The 19,290-nt window shown below is 52.6% G+C and overlaps 2 protein-coding genes across 2 annotated transcripts in view; one reads left to right on the top strand and one right to left on the bottom strand.

Moving 5' to 3' along the window:
- NHSL2 (NHS like 2) overlaps window positions 1-19,029 on the top strand; it is a 262,969-nt gene extending 243,940 nt beyond the window's left edge. The window contains exons 2-8 of the mRNA XM_065901353.1: window positions 7,182-7,337; window positions 10,188-10,315; window positions 10,622-10,817; window positions 12,672-12,803; window positions 14,050-16,377; window positions 17,731-17,863; window positions 18,705-19,029. Coding sequence (XP_065757425.1) covers window positions 7,182-7,337; window positions 10,188-10,315; window positions 10,622-10,817; window positions 12,672-12,803; window positions 14,050-16,377; window positions 17,731-17,863; window positions 18,705-19,029 — 3,398 coding nt within the window. The remainder of the gene's footprint in view (window positions 1-7,181; window positions 7,338-10,187; window positions 10,316-10,621; window positions 10,818-12,671; window positions 12,804-14,049; window positions 16,378-17,730; window positions 17,864-18,704) is intronic.
- On the bottom strand, window positions 5,008-6,726 carry RTL5 (retrotransposon Gag like 5). Its single transcript, XM_065901391.1, has one exon. It carries the CDS (start codon window positions 6,724-6,726, stop codon window positions 5,008-5,010), a length of 1,719 nt encoding a protein of 572 aa, XP_065757463.1.
- Window positions 19,030-19,290: the final 261 nt, after the last annotated feature.

The following is a 19,290-nucleotide window of genomic DNA, read 5'->3' on the forward strand; positions in this document are numbered from 1 at the left end:
AGCAGCCCCAGAAGGTATTAGCATTTCTGGCAGCCATGGCAGTCTGCTGATTCATCCTGAGCCCCCATCAACTCAGGTTTTCAGATTTTTTTTTCACAAGTTTCTTCTCATCCACATCTTCCCCACTCGGGCTTCTGCAGATGGTTTTCGGAACTTAACTGCAAGATCTCACAAGTGCACCTAGTAAAGGTCATTTCAGTACATCCTTCCAAGTTAGAGAGATTGCGGGGGTGCTCCTGATTCCATTTTGGAGGGGATCCTCTGGTCCTCCAAGCTTCATGCCATCTGCAGATGCCCTCGGCAAGCTACCTCTAGGTCTCCATCCAGCGGCCCATTTATTCACTCACTTCTTAGTTTACGTACCAAACTGGGGTTGCGATCCTACTGTGTATCCAGCCATGTGCTGGGCCCCAGGGACTAGGTAGATGAGGAAACTGTGTTCTGAGCAGGAATGGGACTCACACAGGGTCCAAAATCCAGTCAGTGGTGGGGCCGGACTGGAATCCAGGGTTTTTTCCCCTATACTCATAGGGCTCCCCACTGCAGGGGTGGGCAAGGCTGACCTTGCTCTTACTTTCCCCCGCCTGCTCTGATGGGCCATCGCACACTCAATCTGGGATCACCTATTCCCTACCTGCAATGGCGTGAGAAACTCCAGGGGGTGCTGGAGACTTTATCTGACCCCCTGAAGCAGAAAGGGGAACCCTAGTGCTCACTGATGCTGCTCACAGCCCCACAGCCCTGTCCCTCCCCAGAAGGGGCAGTCAGCCACACACTCATGCATACTCATCGCAGTAAACTCAGCCCTACCACTGGCCTGGCTTGCTCTGCAGGCACTTCCCTGCAGGGCAGAACTGACTGGTTCTGGAGCCTCCAGAGAGAGGGCACCTGATGCATACCTGGTTGCTTTGGCAAAGACCCAGAATCCAGTCAGGTTGAGGCCTGAGCTCGTCAGGGGGCTTTCCTGGGAAAGGGCATGGAGTAACAGAGTCGAGAGAGTACGGGTCTGGGAGTCACAAAGACCCAAGTCCCCCATGCAACCTAATATCTCTGAAATTCAGGTCCCTCAACTCTAAAAGAAAACACCATTACCTGCCTCACTGAGTGTGGGAATGAAATGTCGTGAAAGTGTCTGGCACACAGTCAGAAACAAGCTGGCTTCCTCCCTCCCTCCCTCCCTCCCTCCCCCATAAAGAGGCAAAGCAAGTGCAACTCTGATGCCTGGCTTCGTTTCTCACCGCACGCCTGTACAGTGGCAGGGCAAGAGGACAGGTGGGCAGGACAGAGCAGACCCGGGAAACAGGAGGGCCACTGGAGGGGAGGCAGAGAGGGGCGAAGCATCCCTGGAGCTGACGAATGGGTAGCTGCGGTGCTGTGATAGAGCCACTTAGCAGCTGTAAACTTTGGGCCAGTGACTTCTCCTCTCTAAGCCAGTTTCCTCATCTGTAAGATGGGGGTGAGATGAAATGAGATAACGGATGTGTAGTGCCTGGAACGGCACTTATACCTGGTAGGGGGTATAAGTCCATAAACGTTCTCACCCACTGTCCCAGGGGAAGAAATTTCAACTCATGGCTGGGAAACTTAAGCAAATCCCAGAATGGGATTCAGTTTCTTCTGCCCCCACAATCTGTGAGGAGCAGTGAAATCTTGCTGGAGGGTGTCTGCGTGGACTGCTCTAGGGATGTATTTAAAAATCTTCACCAGCTTTCTCACTGGTGTCCCATAGCACCATCTAGTGCCAAGAAGTGGAAGGGCCCTCCCCCTTCCCCGATGTGGGCCCCCTCCCTCCCTCCAAAGTCCTGTGTGTGTGGGGGTGTGTGTTTGGGGGCCAGGGGGGCAGCACTGTTATAGGATGGTAGGGTAGGGCTAGACCACTCATACCTTTATGTCTTTATATTAGTGGAGAACTAATGCTGTTTTTCAAGATACCTAGTCCCTCCACTTCCCTCCTGACAACTTCTGCCATCCACAAACTCGGTAGGCTAGGGCCCTTAGTTTCCTCATCGAAGGACGTCAAGGCTTCAGGCTAGGGTTGATCCAGGCGAAGTGCCTGGTAAGTACCTAATGCCTCCTAGGTGGGCTTCTGTGCTTGCTCAGTAACCCAGAGAGACACAGTCTTTACACACCCTCTATCTTTTTTATTGAGGAGAAAGCTTTAGCATACAGAATGATTTCTCATCTTCACAACACAGTAATGCAACAATATACAATAACACATTGGTTTCAAACGATTTCTTCCCGGGTCTCTGGGAATCCGTGGGCAGCCTTCATACCCCTGCATGCATCCCCCCATCCCCACCCACCCCTCTTTCAACCCAAGAAAGCACCCAAAGCCCATAGTTCCTCTTACAGCCCTTGTGGCTGTTACATCACAATATTGAAGACCTGGGAAAAGGGGGGAAGAGGGTCAAAGGGAGCCCAAGCCCCCTTGCCACCAGAGGGCCAGAAACCAGCTCACTGCTCATCTGCCCTTTCCCCGGCTGAAGCTACATGGGCTCAGGATGAGAAGCACCATGGGAACAGGCAGGGCCTGTGCTGAGGGGTCCCTGGAGATGGGCGTGCAAGGCACCTGTCCTTTGCACTTCTCTGGCAGGCACGTGGGCAGCAGGGCCAGTGTGTCGACCATCAGCAAACAGGGTCTACAGCTTTGAAGAACAGCGGTTCCCCTTCTGGAACTCTCTCCTGAGGAAATAGCTGAAAAACAGACAAACTTTTCTTTACAGGGTTATTTACTCCTGCACTGGTGGGGATGGGGGAAACCAGGCGATTGACATGTCCAACACATTAGGAGAATGCTTAAATAAATGATTCAGTCTGTGTGACTGCATAGGTGGCAGCCATTTTAAATCCTGCTGATCGAGAGCTCGCAGGATGATCTTGGCTTTGAAAAGACGCAGTGAGGGGGCTTCCCTGGTGGCGCAGTGGTTGAGGGTCCACCTGCCGATGCGGGGGACGTGGGTTCGTGTCCCGGTCCGCGAGGATCCCACGTGCCGTGGAGCGGCTGGGTCCGTGAGCCATGGCTGCTGAGCCTGCGCGTCCGGAGCCTGTGCTCCGCAGCGGGAGGGGCCACAACAGTGAGAGGCCCGCGTACCGCTAAAAAAAAAAAAAAAAAAAAAAAAACAAAAAGACGCAGTGAGAACACACTAGAAAGAAAATGTTAACAACAGTGCTTGCGTCTGTGTGGTGGGATTCTGAATGTTTGGGGCTTTGGGGTTCTTATCGTTTTCTCTATTTGCCAATTTTTCTATAATGATTATGTATTACTTTTCTCTTTGGAGGAGGGGGGTAGTAGCCTTTTTAAAAGATAGCAACAGGTTATAGGAACTTGGCTCCACCGATCCCCAGGCTGAGAAATGTGTGAGCAACAAAAGGGCTTCTTACCTCCCACTGATGAACCTCACCAGAAACCAGCCGGAGGACTGGGTTTCTCCATGACTCCTCTTCCTCCAGCTCCTTCCTCTTGCCTCTGGGCTCAAAATCCTAAGGCTGGGCTGAGGTTACCTATCAGACTCCGGTGAGGAACAGAGGCTTAATTTACTATGGTTTCCTCCCTTTGGCCGCAGACACTTCGGCTGCACTTGCCCAGCTGCCAGGCCCCGTGCAGGAAGCCCAGTGTGGAGGGCAGTTCAGGCCAGCAGTGGATCTGACTGGCATTCTGTGGCCAGAGTGACATACTGTGTATTTTTCACTGCAGAAGCAGTGTTTTCTGGACCCAAGGCAAGCAGCAGGTCTCTATGAGGGCCCCTAGGTTAGGACCCAGAAGCCCCAGGAGTTACTAGGAGGCAGTCAACCGCTTAGGCCTCACCGCTTACTCGATGCCCAGCGCCAGGCCATGGCTTGCCCCGAATGTGAGAGACACAAGGTCATCCCGACTGCAAGGCTGCAGTGGGTGAAGTCTCTGCAGAGAGGACCTTCCTCTCTACTCTCAGAAATAAGGAGTCCTTTAAGTTGGAGTTGAAGAGCAGGCCTTGGGCCTCTCTCTCTGGCAGTCTGGGAAGGGAAGGCCAATTAGGCCACCTCTGGAACCCCAAGGATGGCAAATCTTCTGCCAAGACCTTTGGCTGGAGACTGCAGTCCAAGGCCTGGCCGGGGGAGGAGACCACCGTCCCTAAGGAAAGAGTCACTCCTTACAAGGTCAAACTGAGTTGTTGCTGCTGCTTTCTCCTCCTCCGGCTCCCCCACCCAACTGCCTACCCTCTAGGCAACATCAAGGAAAAGGGTAGGGCATGGAACATTGGGCTCTGTCCACTGGGGATGCCCAGGAGGGTAATGTAGTAAGAGGAGAGGGTCCCAGATCTGGAGAGCCCTGAGGCCCTGAGCCTGTAGTCTGTGGGAAGGTGGAACCAGCTTGCTCAGTCAGTCAAGGTCAGGTCTCAGCTGGGTGGTCCACTGGACACGTGGTTTTGCATACTCTCACTGGGCTAGATGGAGGGGGTTCTTCAGGGCCCTCCTGCTGGAGGGGTGACCTGAAGCAAGTGTAGGCTTCCAGGACCGTTTCTTGATAGCATTTGCTCTCCACTGATTATACCTAGTAAGTGGCCGCAGTGGCTTTAAGAGTTCAGTGGAGCCTGTCCTTTCACTCACTGGGGCAGAGCAGTGAGGCATTGGGTGAAGTCCTGGTTAGCTAGTCAGAGGATTAAACCATAGAACACAGCGTGAATAAACGCAGGAGAGGTGAGGGCTGGGAACAACTAGAGGGGAAATACAAGAGGGTGACCAGTTCATTTACAGGAACAGGCCCAGACACCTGCTCTCTAGCTCGCGGCAGGACGGAGCAGAGTGCACACCAAGAGGGCCGCTACTGCTGAGCCCTCCTTTCCCTGGTGTCACTCCCCGGTCACAGTCGCAGGAAGGTCTGGAGTTCTCCAGGTCTTCTTCGGGTTCTGCAGGTTTGGAACTCCCTTAAGTACTGGTCGGTCAACGGGGCAGGTGTGGCAGCGAAAGCAGGGGCAGGGGACGCAGTGGAAGGGTGTGTTCCGGGGTGGGGGCAGCTCGCCCCGGCTCTCACACGCGAATGCGGCCCCGCGCAGCCCGGTGGCCCCCCTGCCTCGGAGTGAGGCGGAATAGCACCGGGGGACGGCGTCGTATTTGGCGTTGCCCCAGGCGACCTGCCCGGCGAATCAGTGGCGGCGAACTGTAGAATGGTGAATTGGTACCTGGAAGGCCCTCCAGAAGTGGGACTCGATTCTGGTTCCTCCGTCTGCTGGGCTGTATGATGGGAGGTGACACATCTAGGAAATTTTCATGATAGTAGCCAGAAGTCTGGGATGAAGCATTGGCGTAGGTGGGCTCTATCTCCATCAGCTCATCCAGGTCATCATCTTGGGTCTCATCCTCTGTCTCTTGCTCCTGTTCTGGCTCCTGCTCGAGCTCCTGCTCCGGTTCCTGGCGGCCACCCTCATGTTCATCGTCTTTCTCATCCTTATTCTGATCTTCCTCCTCCTTCTTCCTCTTCTTCCTCATCCCCTCCTCCTCTTCCTCCTCTGCTTCCTCCTCCTCTTCTTCCTCCTCCTCTTCTTCTTCCTCCTCCTCGTCCTCCTCCCCTTTTTGTTTCAGCTCCTTCTTCCTCATCTCTTCCTCCCTCTTCCCCCTCTCCTCCCCCCTGGTCTCTTGCTGAATAGCTCTCACGTGCCTCCCCTGGTCCTTGTCCTGGAGCCTGCGCCTGCATGCCTCTTCATCTTCATCCCCACTGTGGCACTCTTCTCCCTCTTCACCTTCAAGATTACGGTCTGCTGCAAAAGGGAAGAAAATATTGCGAACCCCAGGGAGTGGGATTGGCTTGGGGACACGCACTTTTCTTTCTATCTCCACGCACTCGAGAATCAGCTCGTCCAGGTCGGCCATTTCAGTTGACCATAAGAGCTCCTTGCGGAAGAATTCTGACAGGCCTTTGAGGAATTGGTTTTGAAGGCGGCAGTCATCCCAAGACAAGAATTGAGCCAGGAACTGAAAAGCATCTGCATAGCTGCCCAGGGTACAGTCTCCCTGCTTGAGCTTGCGGATGGCTTTTTTTGCCAAACTTGGGGGGATGGGGCCACAGAATTCCTTACGGATTTCATCCAGGAAGCGCGGGAAGTTGGCATGCAGGGGGCTTCCTTCCTGGGTGACTGAGACGGCCCAGTCCTTGGCTTCACCAGCGAAAAAGGAGATCAGAAAGGACACCCGCTCAGCGCCCCCGGGGAAATGATCCTCATGGTCGGCTATGAAAGTCTCTAGCTGCATCAGGAATTCAGCCAGGTAGACTGGGTCGCCCGAGAAGGGTTCTATCTCGGGCCGCTCCAGCGGCGGCAGAGGAGGCTGCGGGGGCAGCTCCTTGGCCGAGGGTGGGGGCAGCGCCGGCGGGGGCGGGCTGGGCAGCGGGGGTGGGTCGGCGGGCCCGCCGGAGGTGCCGCAATCCTGGATCACGCTAATCAACAGTTCGTCTGGGGCGTACTCGGGCTCGGCGCGCGGGGGAGGCCAGCACAGGAAGGGCAGTTCTCCCTCAGGAACGGCGTCAATCTCACTGAGCGGGAACTCAAAGTTCTCCTCGGAAAGGACGGGCACCACGGGCACCGGCCAACGCATGTAGCTCGAGACATTGCCCCGCAAGGAATTGACCTCGGCCAGGGCTCTGCCGAGCTGAAGGCCCAGATTGGCATTCTCCCCGCGAAGGGCATTTAATTCTTCTCGCAGGGCCACGTTCGCCATGCGGAGGCTATTGAGATTCCCGGCCGCTTCGGACATCAGGACTAGTCTGGGGGCCTGGGGCTGCGGGCGGGGGTGGGATGGGGAGCCGGGGGCCGCGGCGGGGCGCGCGGGAGGCCGAGCCACACCCACCAGGGCAAGGGCCCGGCGGCTCGGCCCAGGGCGCGTTACCTCGTCCCGGGGAGCGCAAAGGGCGGGCGGCGGCGGGAGCCAGGAGGCGCCGGGCGGAGGAGGCGGGCGGCGAGGCAGCGAGGCGAAGATCGGGCGGGCGGAGGCTGGTGGCGAGGGAGAGTACGGACTGCAGCACGATCTGTCGAGGAAAAATCTTGCGGCTGGCGCGTCCCCGCCTTTTAAGCGTGGCCCGCGCCACCCCCCCCACCCCCGGCCGGGGCGGGTCTTGGGGAACCGCGGGCGCCCACTGGCCGCCGCGCGCCGCCCCCGGCCCCCCCCCCCCCTCGCCGGCGGCGCCTCTCACTGCCTCTCTCCTTCCCTAGCTGCAGCTAACTCGGGTCGGGAAAATGCGACAGCGACTGCCCACTCGAGGTCGTCATGGCGACAGCCAGTGAACGTGTTCCTCTCCTCGGGCAGGCCCCCGAGTGTAGAGGAGCTGCTTCGCGAGGCGCAGCTCAATCTCCAGAGCCTGTTGCAAGGTACTGAGAGGGAGGGGGGCTGCGGCCGGAGCCCACGGGACAGATGCATAGCGTCCGGAGGGAGGCGACGAAGAAAGAGGACAGGGACTCGCGAGATAAAGAGAGAGAATAGTAGAAAGCCTATTGAGAAACAAAACACACACTTTCCATCTCTCACCTTCCAGACTACTGACTCCGAAAGCCCTAATTCTACGGCTGTTTACACCCTCTGGTCCCCCTCCCTCATTTTTTTCAGTTCAGTAGTCTCTGGGGGAAAAGGGACAGAGGCCGAGGCAGGGCCATGGGTCAAGTCATTTACAAAGAGCGCTGGATGAGAGACTACCGCAATATGGGCCCGCATACCCTCAGGCCTTCTCTTGCAACATCGCCCAAGTCTTTGGAATCCCGGCGCTCAAAGACAAAAGAGGCACCTGCAGGGTCTCCCACTCTGGGCTTCACTCACTCTGCTCTTGCAATAACCTTGTCCACATATCTCCTGGGTCGCTCCTGCCTCACCAAAGTAAGCCCAATACACAGCACTCAGAGCTCACCTCATCCCCAATTCCCAACCCCATGTCTCTGAAGTATACTGATGAGCACCTTGTACACAAAGCTGGGTCCACACAACCCAGAGAAACAGCCCAGCCATAATGCCTGAGCAGTCAGATTGCCTGCACCAGGCAGAATGAGAAAACCGAGACTTTGAAATCAGACAGAGTCAGAATCTAATTTGAATCCCACACCTAACTAGCTGTGTGACATTATGCAGGTTACCCAACCTCTCTGAGCTTCAGATTAGTCAGTCGTCTTTAAAATGGGGATTCCACTTCCCCACATGGCATGATTTTGTGAGAATTAAAAATAGGGTGTCCATAAACTGATTAGCAAGAGTATCTTGCAGCTGGAGAGACCCAGAGAAGATGCAACATCTACTCCCAGTCTGTGTCCTTTGGAACATAGGCTGATTTAGACACAATATTAAAATTAATGTAAAAGAAAAAAACAGTTGTGGTCCCCGATAGGACCTTACAATGTGAAGAACATACACATTGACCAGAGGGATTTATCCAGTGTAAGTGGCAATAGGATTAAAACTCAGTGCTATGAGAGAGACTATTGGGGTGCTACAAATATCTGGATGGCAGTTACAAGGGGCATGAATACGTCAGAGCTGCACACTTAAGATTTGTGCACTTTAGGTAAGTTAGATCTCGAGAAAATAATATAAATAAAACCCCAGTGCTAGTCACAAGCTCCTCACACCCTCCAGGCACTCACTCTCCCATTCGGGCCTCTTTTCCAAGCCTAAAAGCTCTTACTCCCTCTTCCCCACTCCAATCCTTACACTTTCTTCCAAGTTCTATTCTTGCCACATCGAAAAAGACCTTTAACACTAGTTCTGCACTTTGCATCATTCCCTCCCTAAGCACTCACACGAGGCCCTTTGTACCATCCAGCTCAAGAGGACTTGTATAGTTCCGAACTGATTTTTCTTTCATTTGTTCATTCATTTACTCATTCATCTACTAGTCCCAGGTATATATTTTGTCCACCTAACCAGACTGGGCTTCTGAATGTAAAGGATCACATCTCTTACTACTCTCCGGTTTCCAGAAGCACCTGGCACAGGGCTGGATCCCCAAGAGGACATTTGCTGAGTGAACATTAAAAGTGAAAAGAGGTCTTATTAGCTGTCATTTATCCATACCAACAAAGGGTAACTTTTACGGAGAACAGCAAACTGCAGAGGGGCCACCCAACTGAACAACGGCCATGACCCCACCTCCCTGCCAGGGCAGTGGCAAGCTTAGACAAGCAAGATTCTAAGGGACACCATGAGCCTTGTGTTCAGATAAGAGAGGAGCTGCTATGCAGAAAGAAAGAGTCAGTGTGCTCTGTGTTGCCACCATGGGCAGAAATGAGGACATGTGGGTGGAAACCTAGGGGGAGGCCAATTTACCTCAAGATAAGGAAGAACTTTCCTGACACGCCTGAAAGCCCCAACTGTCCTTGGATGGAATGAGCCACCTTGGGAGGAAGGCTTCTCCCCTCCTCTGCAGGCAGGTGTGTGTGGAGGCTGAAGAAACACCTGGAAGGGATGCTGAGGAAGCCGGAGCCCAGAATGGGATGTTGGACCAGAGAACCCTCGAGGCCCCTCCTGACCCCAAGTTTCTATGATTCTTCAAATCTCTGTTCAAATGTGCAGAGTCCTGACTGTTCTTTAGTCTCACTTCCTTCACTCGTTGAATTCATCACTTAAATGAAACCCATTCAAATCTTCTGCATCCTTCTTATTCCCCAACGATGCCCCCGAACTACTCCTTCCTCCTCCGCCACTACCTCCACCTTCCCTCTCCTTCCTGGACCTGATATGCCCCCCACAGTGGGACTAAGGTGCAGGGAACCGAGCCCTCAGAGGCTCAGGTAAGAGTTCTCAGCATCCAAGGGAGCATTCCATGTTGGACTTCCCAACGCAAATTTCTTTGTGCTTCACACAGGTCATGTCCCTGGTAGGGTTGCAGAAAACCTGAAGAGATGCAGGACTTCAAAGAGAGAATCTTGCAGCAGAGAGTAGCAAAAGGCGTCTGCATCCTGAGCCTCTTTCCTGAGTTGAGCACTTAAGGTGGGGGCCATGGAGACAAAGGCTTGGTCCCCGAACCTGCACAACTCAAATCCATTGACTCTCTTTTCTCCTCATAGGAAGTAGGCATTTTTCCATTCCCAAATGGCTCAGACGCCGGGAACTATCCTAAAGAAACAATGAGAGTCAGACCTGGCAGCTAGAGCAGGAGCCCCAAGCTCATGGTCCTTCCCTGGCCCACCGCTTGGCCGTGGCTCCCTAGAGTGTGTATCCACTGTGCTGTTTTTCAGAAGAATATGAGGAACAGTACTCGGAGGCCAGACTTCTGGGGCAGACCTTCCGCTCTGCTGATGAGGCCCCTGAGCCCACTCCCAGCCCAAGGCCCCAGTCTGCCAGGCGTCTGGAGTTTGTACTGATGGTGAGTTGCCTCCTCCCCCACCTGAGAGAGCCAGCATGCAGAGCTCGCTCCGCACCCATTGACGGGGAACCTGGAACTGCTTACATTACCCACTGGAAGCTGCTGCTCATCTCTGCTCGCCAGCAGAGCCATCCTGAGGCCCTGCCGAGATGGGACCTGCACGGCAGGCGTCCGGCCTGGCAGCCTGTCCACACTTTCCTGCCTCCCAGATGAAGCCTCCAACCACCCTGCCTAGACAGCCATTCTGTGGGCACGGCTCGTCTCCAGTCGGGAGCACACCCTTCCCATCACCTTCTTTCCCAACAGCCCACAAAATGGCAGCTGAGCGAGGATGAGACTACCATGCAGGGTGTGAGGGCCCCTGAGGCCTCCCTGAGCCTGCCTACCACAGCCGACAAGCAAGCTGTCTGGAATAGTCCCTTCCCTCTGCCCGTCCTAGAGGAGAAGCGATGGCTTCAGCCTTGTCCCACGCACTCTGACATCGTGCCCATCAATGTCTCCGGTAGAGTTGTTTAGCATCGCCTCTGTTCGCTTCCCTCCATGCCAACTACAGATCATCCTCTCCAAATGCACTGGGTGCTGGGGGAGGGAGCGAGACTTTCTTTGCTACTGGCTCACCCTGCACTGTCAAGGTCATGGCTCTCGCCCGGGAACGGAGGCATGCACTTTCTTCACTCTCTACTGGCCCTGCCACACTAACTGAGACCATTTGATGGCAAAGGAAACTCTCTTAACAGAAAACTCTAAAACCTTATGAATTCATGTGCTCTTTGGAGCACCTGTGGAAACTTAGAGTGTATGAGTTATGTTTGGTTTGGGGAAAGAAGACTTCTTGTGCCAGAAGCCGGGTTTGGAGCACACAGATAGGAGTTGCAGGGGAAGTGTGGGGTTCAGAGTGCTGGTGGTAAACGGGAGGATCAGTACATGTGCTGCCGAAGCGAGCACTAAACGGGAGGATCAGACCCAGAGTACAGACCAAGGGCCTTGTGGCACTTTGAGTCATCACTCAGTCTCCTAGTGAGGTGGGCCTCTTGCACTTGTGTGAGACCAAAGAGGGATCCAGTACTACCTTGAGATGGGGAAAATAATGTACGCAGCTCAGCTGGTTGTGTCTCTGGGGACATGTGGCACCCTGTACCATGCCCATTATTAATTCACTCTCCACACTTCACCGGCTGTAAGTGGAAGAGGAAGAGGGTCAGTCATTTCAGAAGGAGATAGGGCCAACGGCCTGATGAAATCAAGACCTCCTAACCCAAGGGGACCAGAGGCACCCTGTGAGCCAGTGCCAGCCCATGGTGTGCTGGAAGAAGTTGATGAAGATGTTGAGGACAGCTCTGGCCACAGGCGGTGACGCTCCCTGGATATAGGGTAATCCAGCGCCACTGGTGTCATCTCAGGAAATTAGAGACAGGAAATAGAGCCCAGAGCCTAGGGAGATGTACTAAGGGGTGTGAGGGCTGAGAGGAGAAACTCACAAAGTGATGGTGGGTGCTTTGTTTTTGAACTTCTACCTTACTCTCAACGAGGCTGGCCCTGTGTTTTGCCCACAGAGCCACTTTCTGTGGAGGGGGGTACCTATGTGGCCATGGGGCTGAGAGGGGAGGGTTTGGTTAGGCAGCCGCTGAATGAGAGACAGTGCAGGGGAGCAGCAAACCTCACCCCACTGCCCCGGCCCTGCCCCTGCCCTAGCAATTCCATAGGAGCAAAGACTGAGCGGGTGCTTTGAGAAAAATAGATCTCAATCACCACGCAGGGGCGAACTTTGATCAAATGTGATCAGGTGCCTGGAGGGCAGACTATCAGACTGCTTCCTGGATAGTGGGGAGGGATGGCGCAGCTTCTTGGAGACACTGTCTTCATCGGCCTGAATAAAGGCTTTGATCTGAGAAGAGATTGCAATCAAGCAATATCTAGTCTCAACATGTCTCTCCACTCCAGTGGTTCTCACCCCGGGCTGTACATCTGAACAATCAATCACCTGGGGAGCTTGAGAAAATGCTTCTATTTGGGCCCTATTCCCAGAGTATTAAGTGTTCTGAGATGGGGTCTAGTTATTAGAGTTTGAAAAGCTGCCCAGTTTATTTCGATATGTAGCCAGGGTTGAAAACCATGGCTCTCGGCCACCTAAGATTCACAGGTGACATCGGGTGGACCTCTGAAAGCTAGCATGCGTGCTTTGGAGCTGTGGGTGCCCAGGGCCAAGTTGGGAGGGATGGGGAAGAAGGGTCGCCTGCCTGGATGCTATTCATGCTCATCGCTACTGCCATCATCCCTTCTCTCAACCTCAGGCCAGTTTCTGCCATACTGTAAACAGAAACCAGGATGCACCCAAGTGTCTTTATTTTGGCTACAGGGCAGCAGTTTGATAAACATGCAAGTTTGCGACACTCGTTGTTTAACACAGAGACAGCCGTGAACCCCAAGTCCACCCTGAGGCGGAGGCGGACCATTATTGGATTCTCTAACTATTCCCAGCGAGACCAAGGTGACCCCACCATAGCTGATCCCCCAAACCCTTCCCCTTGCTCACTCTCACCATTTCTGCAACCCAAGTGGTATTGCTGTGACAGGGAACAGGAATGATTGGGGGGGAGGAGGGACTTTGGATGTCCTGAAAAAGCTAATATAGTAATTAAGGATAACCAAGGACCTTTTGTCAAGGGCAGCAACCAAATATGGAGAGCAGGTCTCCCAGGCTAATAAATTCGTTATGTATATATTTCCCATTATAAGTGGAATATAACTATGTATCTCGAATTTAGGCAGATAGATGCCTATGAGGGGGAATCATCACTAAAAGTGCCATCTTCACAAAACCATTACTGCCATTAAATGAAGGCCATCCAAAGAGCACAGACCGGAGAGATATGGATACAAATTCTGGCCTCTCCACTTACTAACTGTGAGGCCTTAGCCAAGTTCCCTAACCTCTCTGAGCCTCAGCTTCTTCATCTGTAAATTGAGGATGATGATTCCAACCCGGTGGAATGTTCCTGAGGGTCAGAGTTATTGTATGTAATTTTCCTACCATGTGCCTGGTACATAGTATGTGTTCAGCAAATGGTGGCTGTTATTATAAATTATCATAAGAGTAGTCGTCATCGTTGCCATCATCATCATCATCATCATATAACATCATCATGATATAATAATTGTTGTGTATATGAGAAAATCTTTGGGGATTTTCAACATCTGAATCGTTTCCTCACATCTGTAGGTTATTCTCACTTTTTCCTATTGCCAAGTTAAAAAGTGACAGGTGTCAAAAGTGCAACCAGACTCTGAACTTTCCAGCTGTGGCATACTCCCAATGCACTGCTGGAGCTGAAGTTCACACTGCTGTCCTTTATCAGTTCGAAAGCCTCTGCTCTCATCTCAGAGGAGGTGAACGCTGAGGTCTGTGGTCGTTTCATGAGCCTGGGGTGAAAGCCTAGAAAAAACCCATGGTAGTCCCACGTGCCACTCCAGCTCTGAAAGGCATATTCAAAGCTGGAAAGTCTTTGGAAGCCATCTGGACAATTCAAGGGCACCCTGTGACTCACTGTGTGGTGATGGGCAAGGACCCAATGTCCCCAGTATCCTCATCTATGGAAAGGAAGAACCAAGGAATTCTGACCAAGCTGTTGGCAAATGCTTCTTGGCAAAACTTTGGTGCTCCCGTCTCTTTAGTGACAGCTGCTGCTGGGGGATCCCTGGCTGCACCACTAACGTTCTGTGTTTACCTCCCCCAGGTCACAGCAACAGCCCCACAGGCAGTGTGGCCTGCTCTACCACCTCAGACATCAAGCCCAGCCATTCAGTTCCAGGAGGTGTTCACGGAAGAGTTGCCATCAGTCAGGAAGCTCAGTTACCAAATCTCACCTCGCCAGTATTGAGAAATCCTTCTAGTGATCCGGAAGAACCTCTCCAGGCACGTGGTGGCACAAAAGTCCCTGGCATGGAGAGCATGGGGATGGTGTACAGCGTCCCCAGTTCTTGCAATGGACCAACAGAATCAACGTTCTCCCCTTCCTGGAAGGGAGATGCTTTTACCTACGTGACTCCAAGCGCCACTGCTCAGAGCAGTCAAGACAATGAAAATGGAAAAAGTCCTTCCTCTGGGAATTCTTGGATCTCTCTGCACACATTGCCACCTCTGGTTCCTAAGGAGGCTGCTACCTTCTTTGTCACTCGTGATACCCCAGCAGGATGCGGTGGGTCTGCTGGCTACTCTGAGCATTCTACTCAACGAAGGCACGTATCAGAACGACCCTCCAAGATTGGCCTCCTGACTGGTGATACCTCAAGGCTGGAGACAGGCCCAGGTGGGGCCAGCAGGTTCCGGGAGCGGTCACTGTCTGTACCCACAGACACAGGCACCACGGATGTGGACTATGACGAGGAGCAGAAGGCCAGTGAAGCCTGTGCCCTGCCTTATGCCAGTACAAGTTCTGAGGGCAGTAACAGTGCCGACAACATTGCCTCCCTTAGCGCCCAACAGGAGGCCCAGCAAAGAAGGCAGAGGTCCAAGAGCATCTCACTCAAGAAGGCCAAGAAGAAGCCTTCCCCACCGACTCGCAGTGTCTCGCTGGTCAAAGATGAACCAGTCCTCTTGCCAGACGGTGGGTCAGCGCTACCCAAGGACCAGAGGCCCAGGAGCCTTTGCCTCTCCTTGGAACAACAAGGACATCACTCATCCCACCCAGATACTCAGGGTCACCCAGCTGTGCCAACCTTCAAAGACCCAGAAGGTACACAATTCGCCCACCACTGGTATCTTACTGACTGGAAGTCTGGTGACACCTACCAATCCTTGTCCAGCTCCAGCACTGCCACTGGCACCACAGTCATTGAGTGCACCCAAGTTCAGGGCAGCTCAGAGTCTCTCGCCTCCCCTTCCACCTCCAGAGCCACAACGCCTTCTCAGCTTTCCATCGAGGTGGAGGCCAGGGAGGTATCCTCCCCAGGAAGGCCCACTGGGCTGATGTCACCCTCCAGTGGATACTCCAGCCAGTCAGAGACACCAACACCCACTGTCTCCATGTCCTTGACCCTGGGCCACTTGCCCCCTCCAAGTGGCAGTGTCCGGGTGCGTCCAGTGGTACCTGAGAGGAAGTCATCACTACCCCCAACATCACCAGTGGAGAAAATGTCCAAGTCACGGCTATCGTTTGACCTACCGTTGACCTCTTCAACCAACCTGGACCTGTCTGGGATGAGCATCTCCATCCGAAGCAAAACCAAGGTGAGCCGGCATCACTCGGATACAAATTTTGGGGCCAAGCTGGCCCAGAAAACTAGCCCCAACCAGCCAATCATGCCCATGGTTACTCAGTCTGACTTACGTTCTGTTCGCCTGAGGTCAGTCAGCAAGTCTGAACCGGAAGATGATATTGAGAGCCCTGACTATGCTGAGGAGTCAGGAGCTGAAGTCTTCACCTTGCCAGAGAGAAAGGCAAAACCTCCCATAGCCGAGAAGCCCCCACTGGCCCGAAGGCCTCCAAGCTTGGTCCACAAGCCACCGTCTGTCCCCGAGGAGTACCCACTAACTTCGCCTACCTTGGCTATGACCCCCAAGACCTCAATTCAACATATGAGGCCACTCCCTCAAGATATATACACGGTGGTGCGGAAACCAAAGTCCTCCAGCTTCCCTGAGGGCAGAACCCTGGGGGAGTCAACAGCACCCTCATCTCTTGTTTTCACACCTTTTTCCAGTTCCTCTGGTGCTTTCTTCTCAGGAACACAGCAACCTCCCCAGGGAAGTACGGAGTATGAGGGCCCCAAGGGGAAAGCCCTACCTGAAAGAATTAGCCTCCAGAGCCAAGAAGAAGCTGAGAAAAAGAAAGGCAAGATTCCACCTCCTGTACCAAAAAAGCCCAGCGTGCTGTACCTGCCTCTCACCTCACCTGCAACTCAAATGGAGGCCTACACGGCTGAACCAAGGCTGCCTCTCAGTCCCATCATCACCCTGGAGGAAGATGCCAAGTGTCTACCAACTAGCGACCACCTGCCATCGGCGGGTACAAGGACAACCTCCACGCCACAGGCTGACAGTGAAAGGGAGGCAAGCCCTCTGGGTTAGTAAAGTGTCTGCTGGCTTTTCCTTTCAATCCCAGGAGAGGTGAGGGTGAGGACAGAGTGCCAGGGGCAGAAGCAAATGCCCCCAGATAATGATCCTGATCCCAGGGCGACCAAATCAGTAGGGTACACCTCTTGAGGGTTTGAGTTACTCTAAATCCGTCTCACTGCCCTTGGGATCGGGGCCAACCCAGGGGTGGATCTCCAAGGCCCAGCCTGGGCCAGACTACTCTGAAACCGCCAGTGCTGAGCTAATGAAATCAAACTAGGTCTTAGCACCCTAGGACCTTAGGAGCTTATCTTCCTCCTCAGGCAGGCATCTCCTGCCCTAGGCACTGTCTCTCCACGTCACCGTATGGCACTTTTCACCAGCCACACTGAATTTAGTTTCATGCGCGGGACTCAGTACCCTCCCAGCCTAAGTTTCAAGTGCTATGGCAGGCTGGAAGGCTTCAAGCAGTGGAATATGTTACCAGCAGCAGCTTCTCTTAGTGTTTTCTAGAGGAAAGGGAGCTCATTTTCTTGGATGGTTTGAGCCTTGTTCTTCCTGGAACCTTAAGACCAGGCTAGAAAATGTTTCTCATCCTTTTGGGGGTTTTTCTCGTCTCTCTTTGTTTTAATTGTGGTAAAATACATATAACGTAAAGCTTACCATCTTAACCATTTTTAAGGGTACAATTCAGTAGGTGTTAAAGCACATTCACGATGTTGTGCAACTATCACTACCATCCATCTCCACAACTCTCTTCATCTTGCAAAACTGAAGTCTGTACCCAGTCAACAATAACTCCCCATCACCCTCTCCCCCCAGGCCCTGGCAACCACTCGTCTACTTTCTGTCTCTATGAATTTGACTCCTCTAGGGACCTCATATAAGTGGAATCATACAGTATTTGTCTTTTGGTGACTGGCTTATTTCACTTAGCATAATGTCCTCTAGGTTCATCCATGTTTCTCATCCTTTTTGAAACCCTTAACACCAAACATCAAAATCTTATGGCCTTCCTTAAGCTGATTTGGACTTTCAACGTAAGTTAAATCATTGCAACTAAAACAAGCAAACAAATCAAAGCCACAGGTAATTTTAGAATCTGCTTCCTCAAACTCCACAGGCTCCATCTGAGATTCAGATAGGTCCCACTCCCACCCACCGGTTGAGTCATTGTTTTAGATTGCTCTCAGCTCCTTGAGCTTTAAAAATGATGCATTTAAAACGAGAGATTGCTCAGGCAACCTGTTGTAATGGAAAAGGCCCTGCTGCCCTCCTGGAGCTGCTTTGAACATCACATATGAGAATGTGCTTTGTCCTAACAATTGTGGTCAAAGTCATTCCTTCTGGTTCTTATGCCTAGGGAGCTCGATGGAACCAAGAACCGAAGAAAAAAGTGTAATCAGTGATAAAACAGCCGAATGGATTGCGGAAGATGATGATGATGTGTTTGTGGCTTCACGAACAACTGAAGATTTATTTACTGTGATCCACAGGTCTGGACCAATTTCCTAAATTCCTATTATAATTGCCTTTCCTTCTTATAGCAGAAGAAAAACTGCTACCTCTAAGCAGAATGCTTAGAATGGAAACTGGAGACTAAGTTCAGATACCCACGTAGTGAACCCAGTCCAGGGCCTCACCACCTCCAATTCATTGACATCTTTGGGTGAAATGGAAGAGAGGCAGGCGGGGAAGGGAGGACCAGGTGCAGAGTGAGAGGCCCCTCGTCTCCTAGCAACCCCAGGGCCTATTGTGGCTCCATCTGCTTTCTCACAGCTCTGCCTAGAGTCAGAGACATTTAACCCTTCACAGAATTCCTTGTACCAAAAAATCTCATCAAGAAGTGAAGTGGGGCACCAGGCCGAGCATCAAAGCAGGAGCTTAGGCAAAGGGGGACCAGACGGGGACCCCGTTATTGGACAGAAGCACAAAGCACGGGCTCCATGATGAGGAAATGGGAAAGAGCCCAGTTATTGGAGTTGGAGCACCAGTTCAGAACAGGATCAGCTCATGGGCTGTCTTGATTCAGAGTCATTGAGCTACTAGCTTTGACTCCTTAAATTCTTCCTTGGTACCAGAACCTGGGCAGGACTGAGCCTGCAGGCATAGGCCAAGTGACTCTAGCTGTGGGCATTGAAAGGAATGTAGGGACAGGGGGCCAGACAAGGGACTCTGAGGACTTAGTGGAGAGAAAGAAAGCTGGTAAGTATGACTGCTCACAAGGCTGTTGCATAGAAGTTCCCAGATTGTGTCACTGGCATTCGTGAAGTTATATGAAGCATTAGGAAATGTCTGCCGCACAAATTCACTCAAAGTAAACTTTCTCTCATTTAGGTCCAAAAGAAAGCTGCTTGGCTGGAAGGAGCCTGGTGAGGCCTTTGCTGGTGGCAGCAGACCAACCTCCCACTCACCAATAAGGAACACGGCTGAGTCTCCTATCAGTGAGTTGGCTGCCTCTGCAGGGTCAAGCGGCAGTGCCAGCCTAGATGCTGGCAGAAATGATGATTTCAAGGCCTTGCTACAGAAGAAGGGAAGCAAGGCAACTCCAAGGTCCCGCCCCTCAGCAGCAGAACTGCTGAAGACCACTAACCCACTGGCTCGGCGAATTATTGCACAATTTTCAAAAGACTACGAAACCCCTGATAACCCCAGTACCTAAGCCCTGGGTTCAGCAAGCAAGGTTGAGTTACTAAGCTTGAGTAGAAAAGGGGGAAGAGAAAAAAGGTTTTAAAAAGGAACCATGGAAATAACAAAAGAGCCTGCATTTCTTTTACATTAACTCACACTCTGGACAACAGGAGAGAGGCCACATCCAGAACTAAAATCATCAGGCACTTTAATCATCTTCAGACATTTTATGTTCTCATACTTACAATCTTGCCATTACTAACTACCGATTTTCTCCTTATTTCCCCCACGT

This window comes from Phocoena phocoena, chromosome X, assembly GCF_963924675.1.
Source record: "Phocoena phocoena chromosome X, mPhoPho1.1, whole genome shotgun sequence".
In the NCBI taxonomy this organism is placed as follows: Eukaryota; Metazoa; Chordata; class Mammalia; order Artiodactyla; family Phocoenidae; genus Phocoena; species Phocoena phocoena.

Excerpts from the sequence above, each read along its gene's own strand:
- RTL5 (XM_065901391.1), bottom strand. The coding sequence starts at position 6,726 with ATGTCCGAAGCGGCCGGGAATCTCAATAGCCTCCGCATGGCGAACGTG.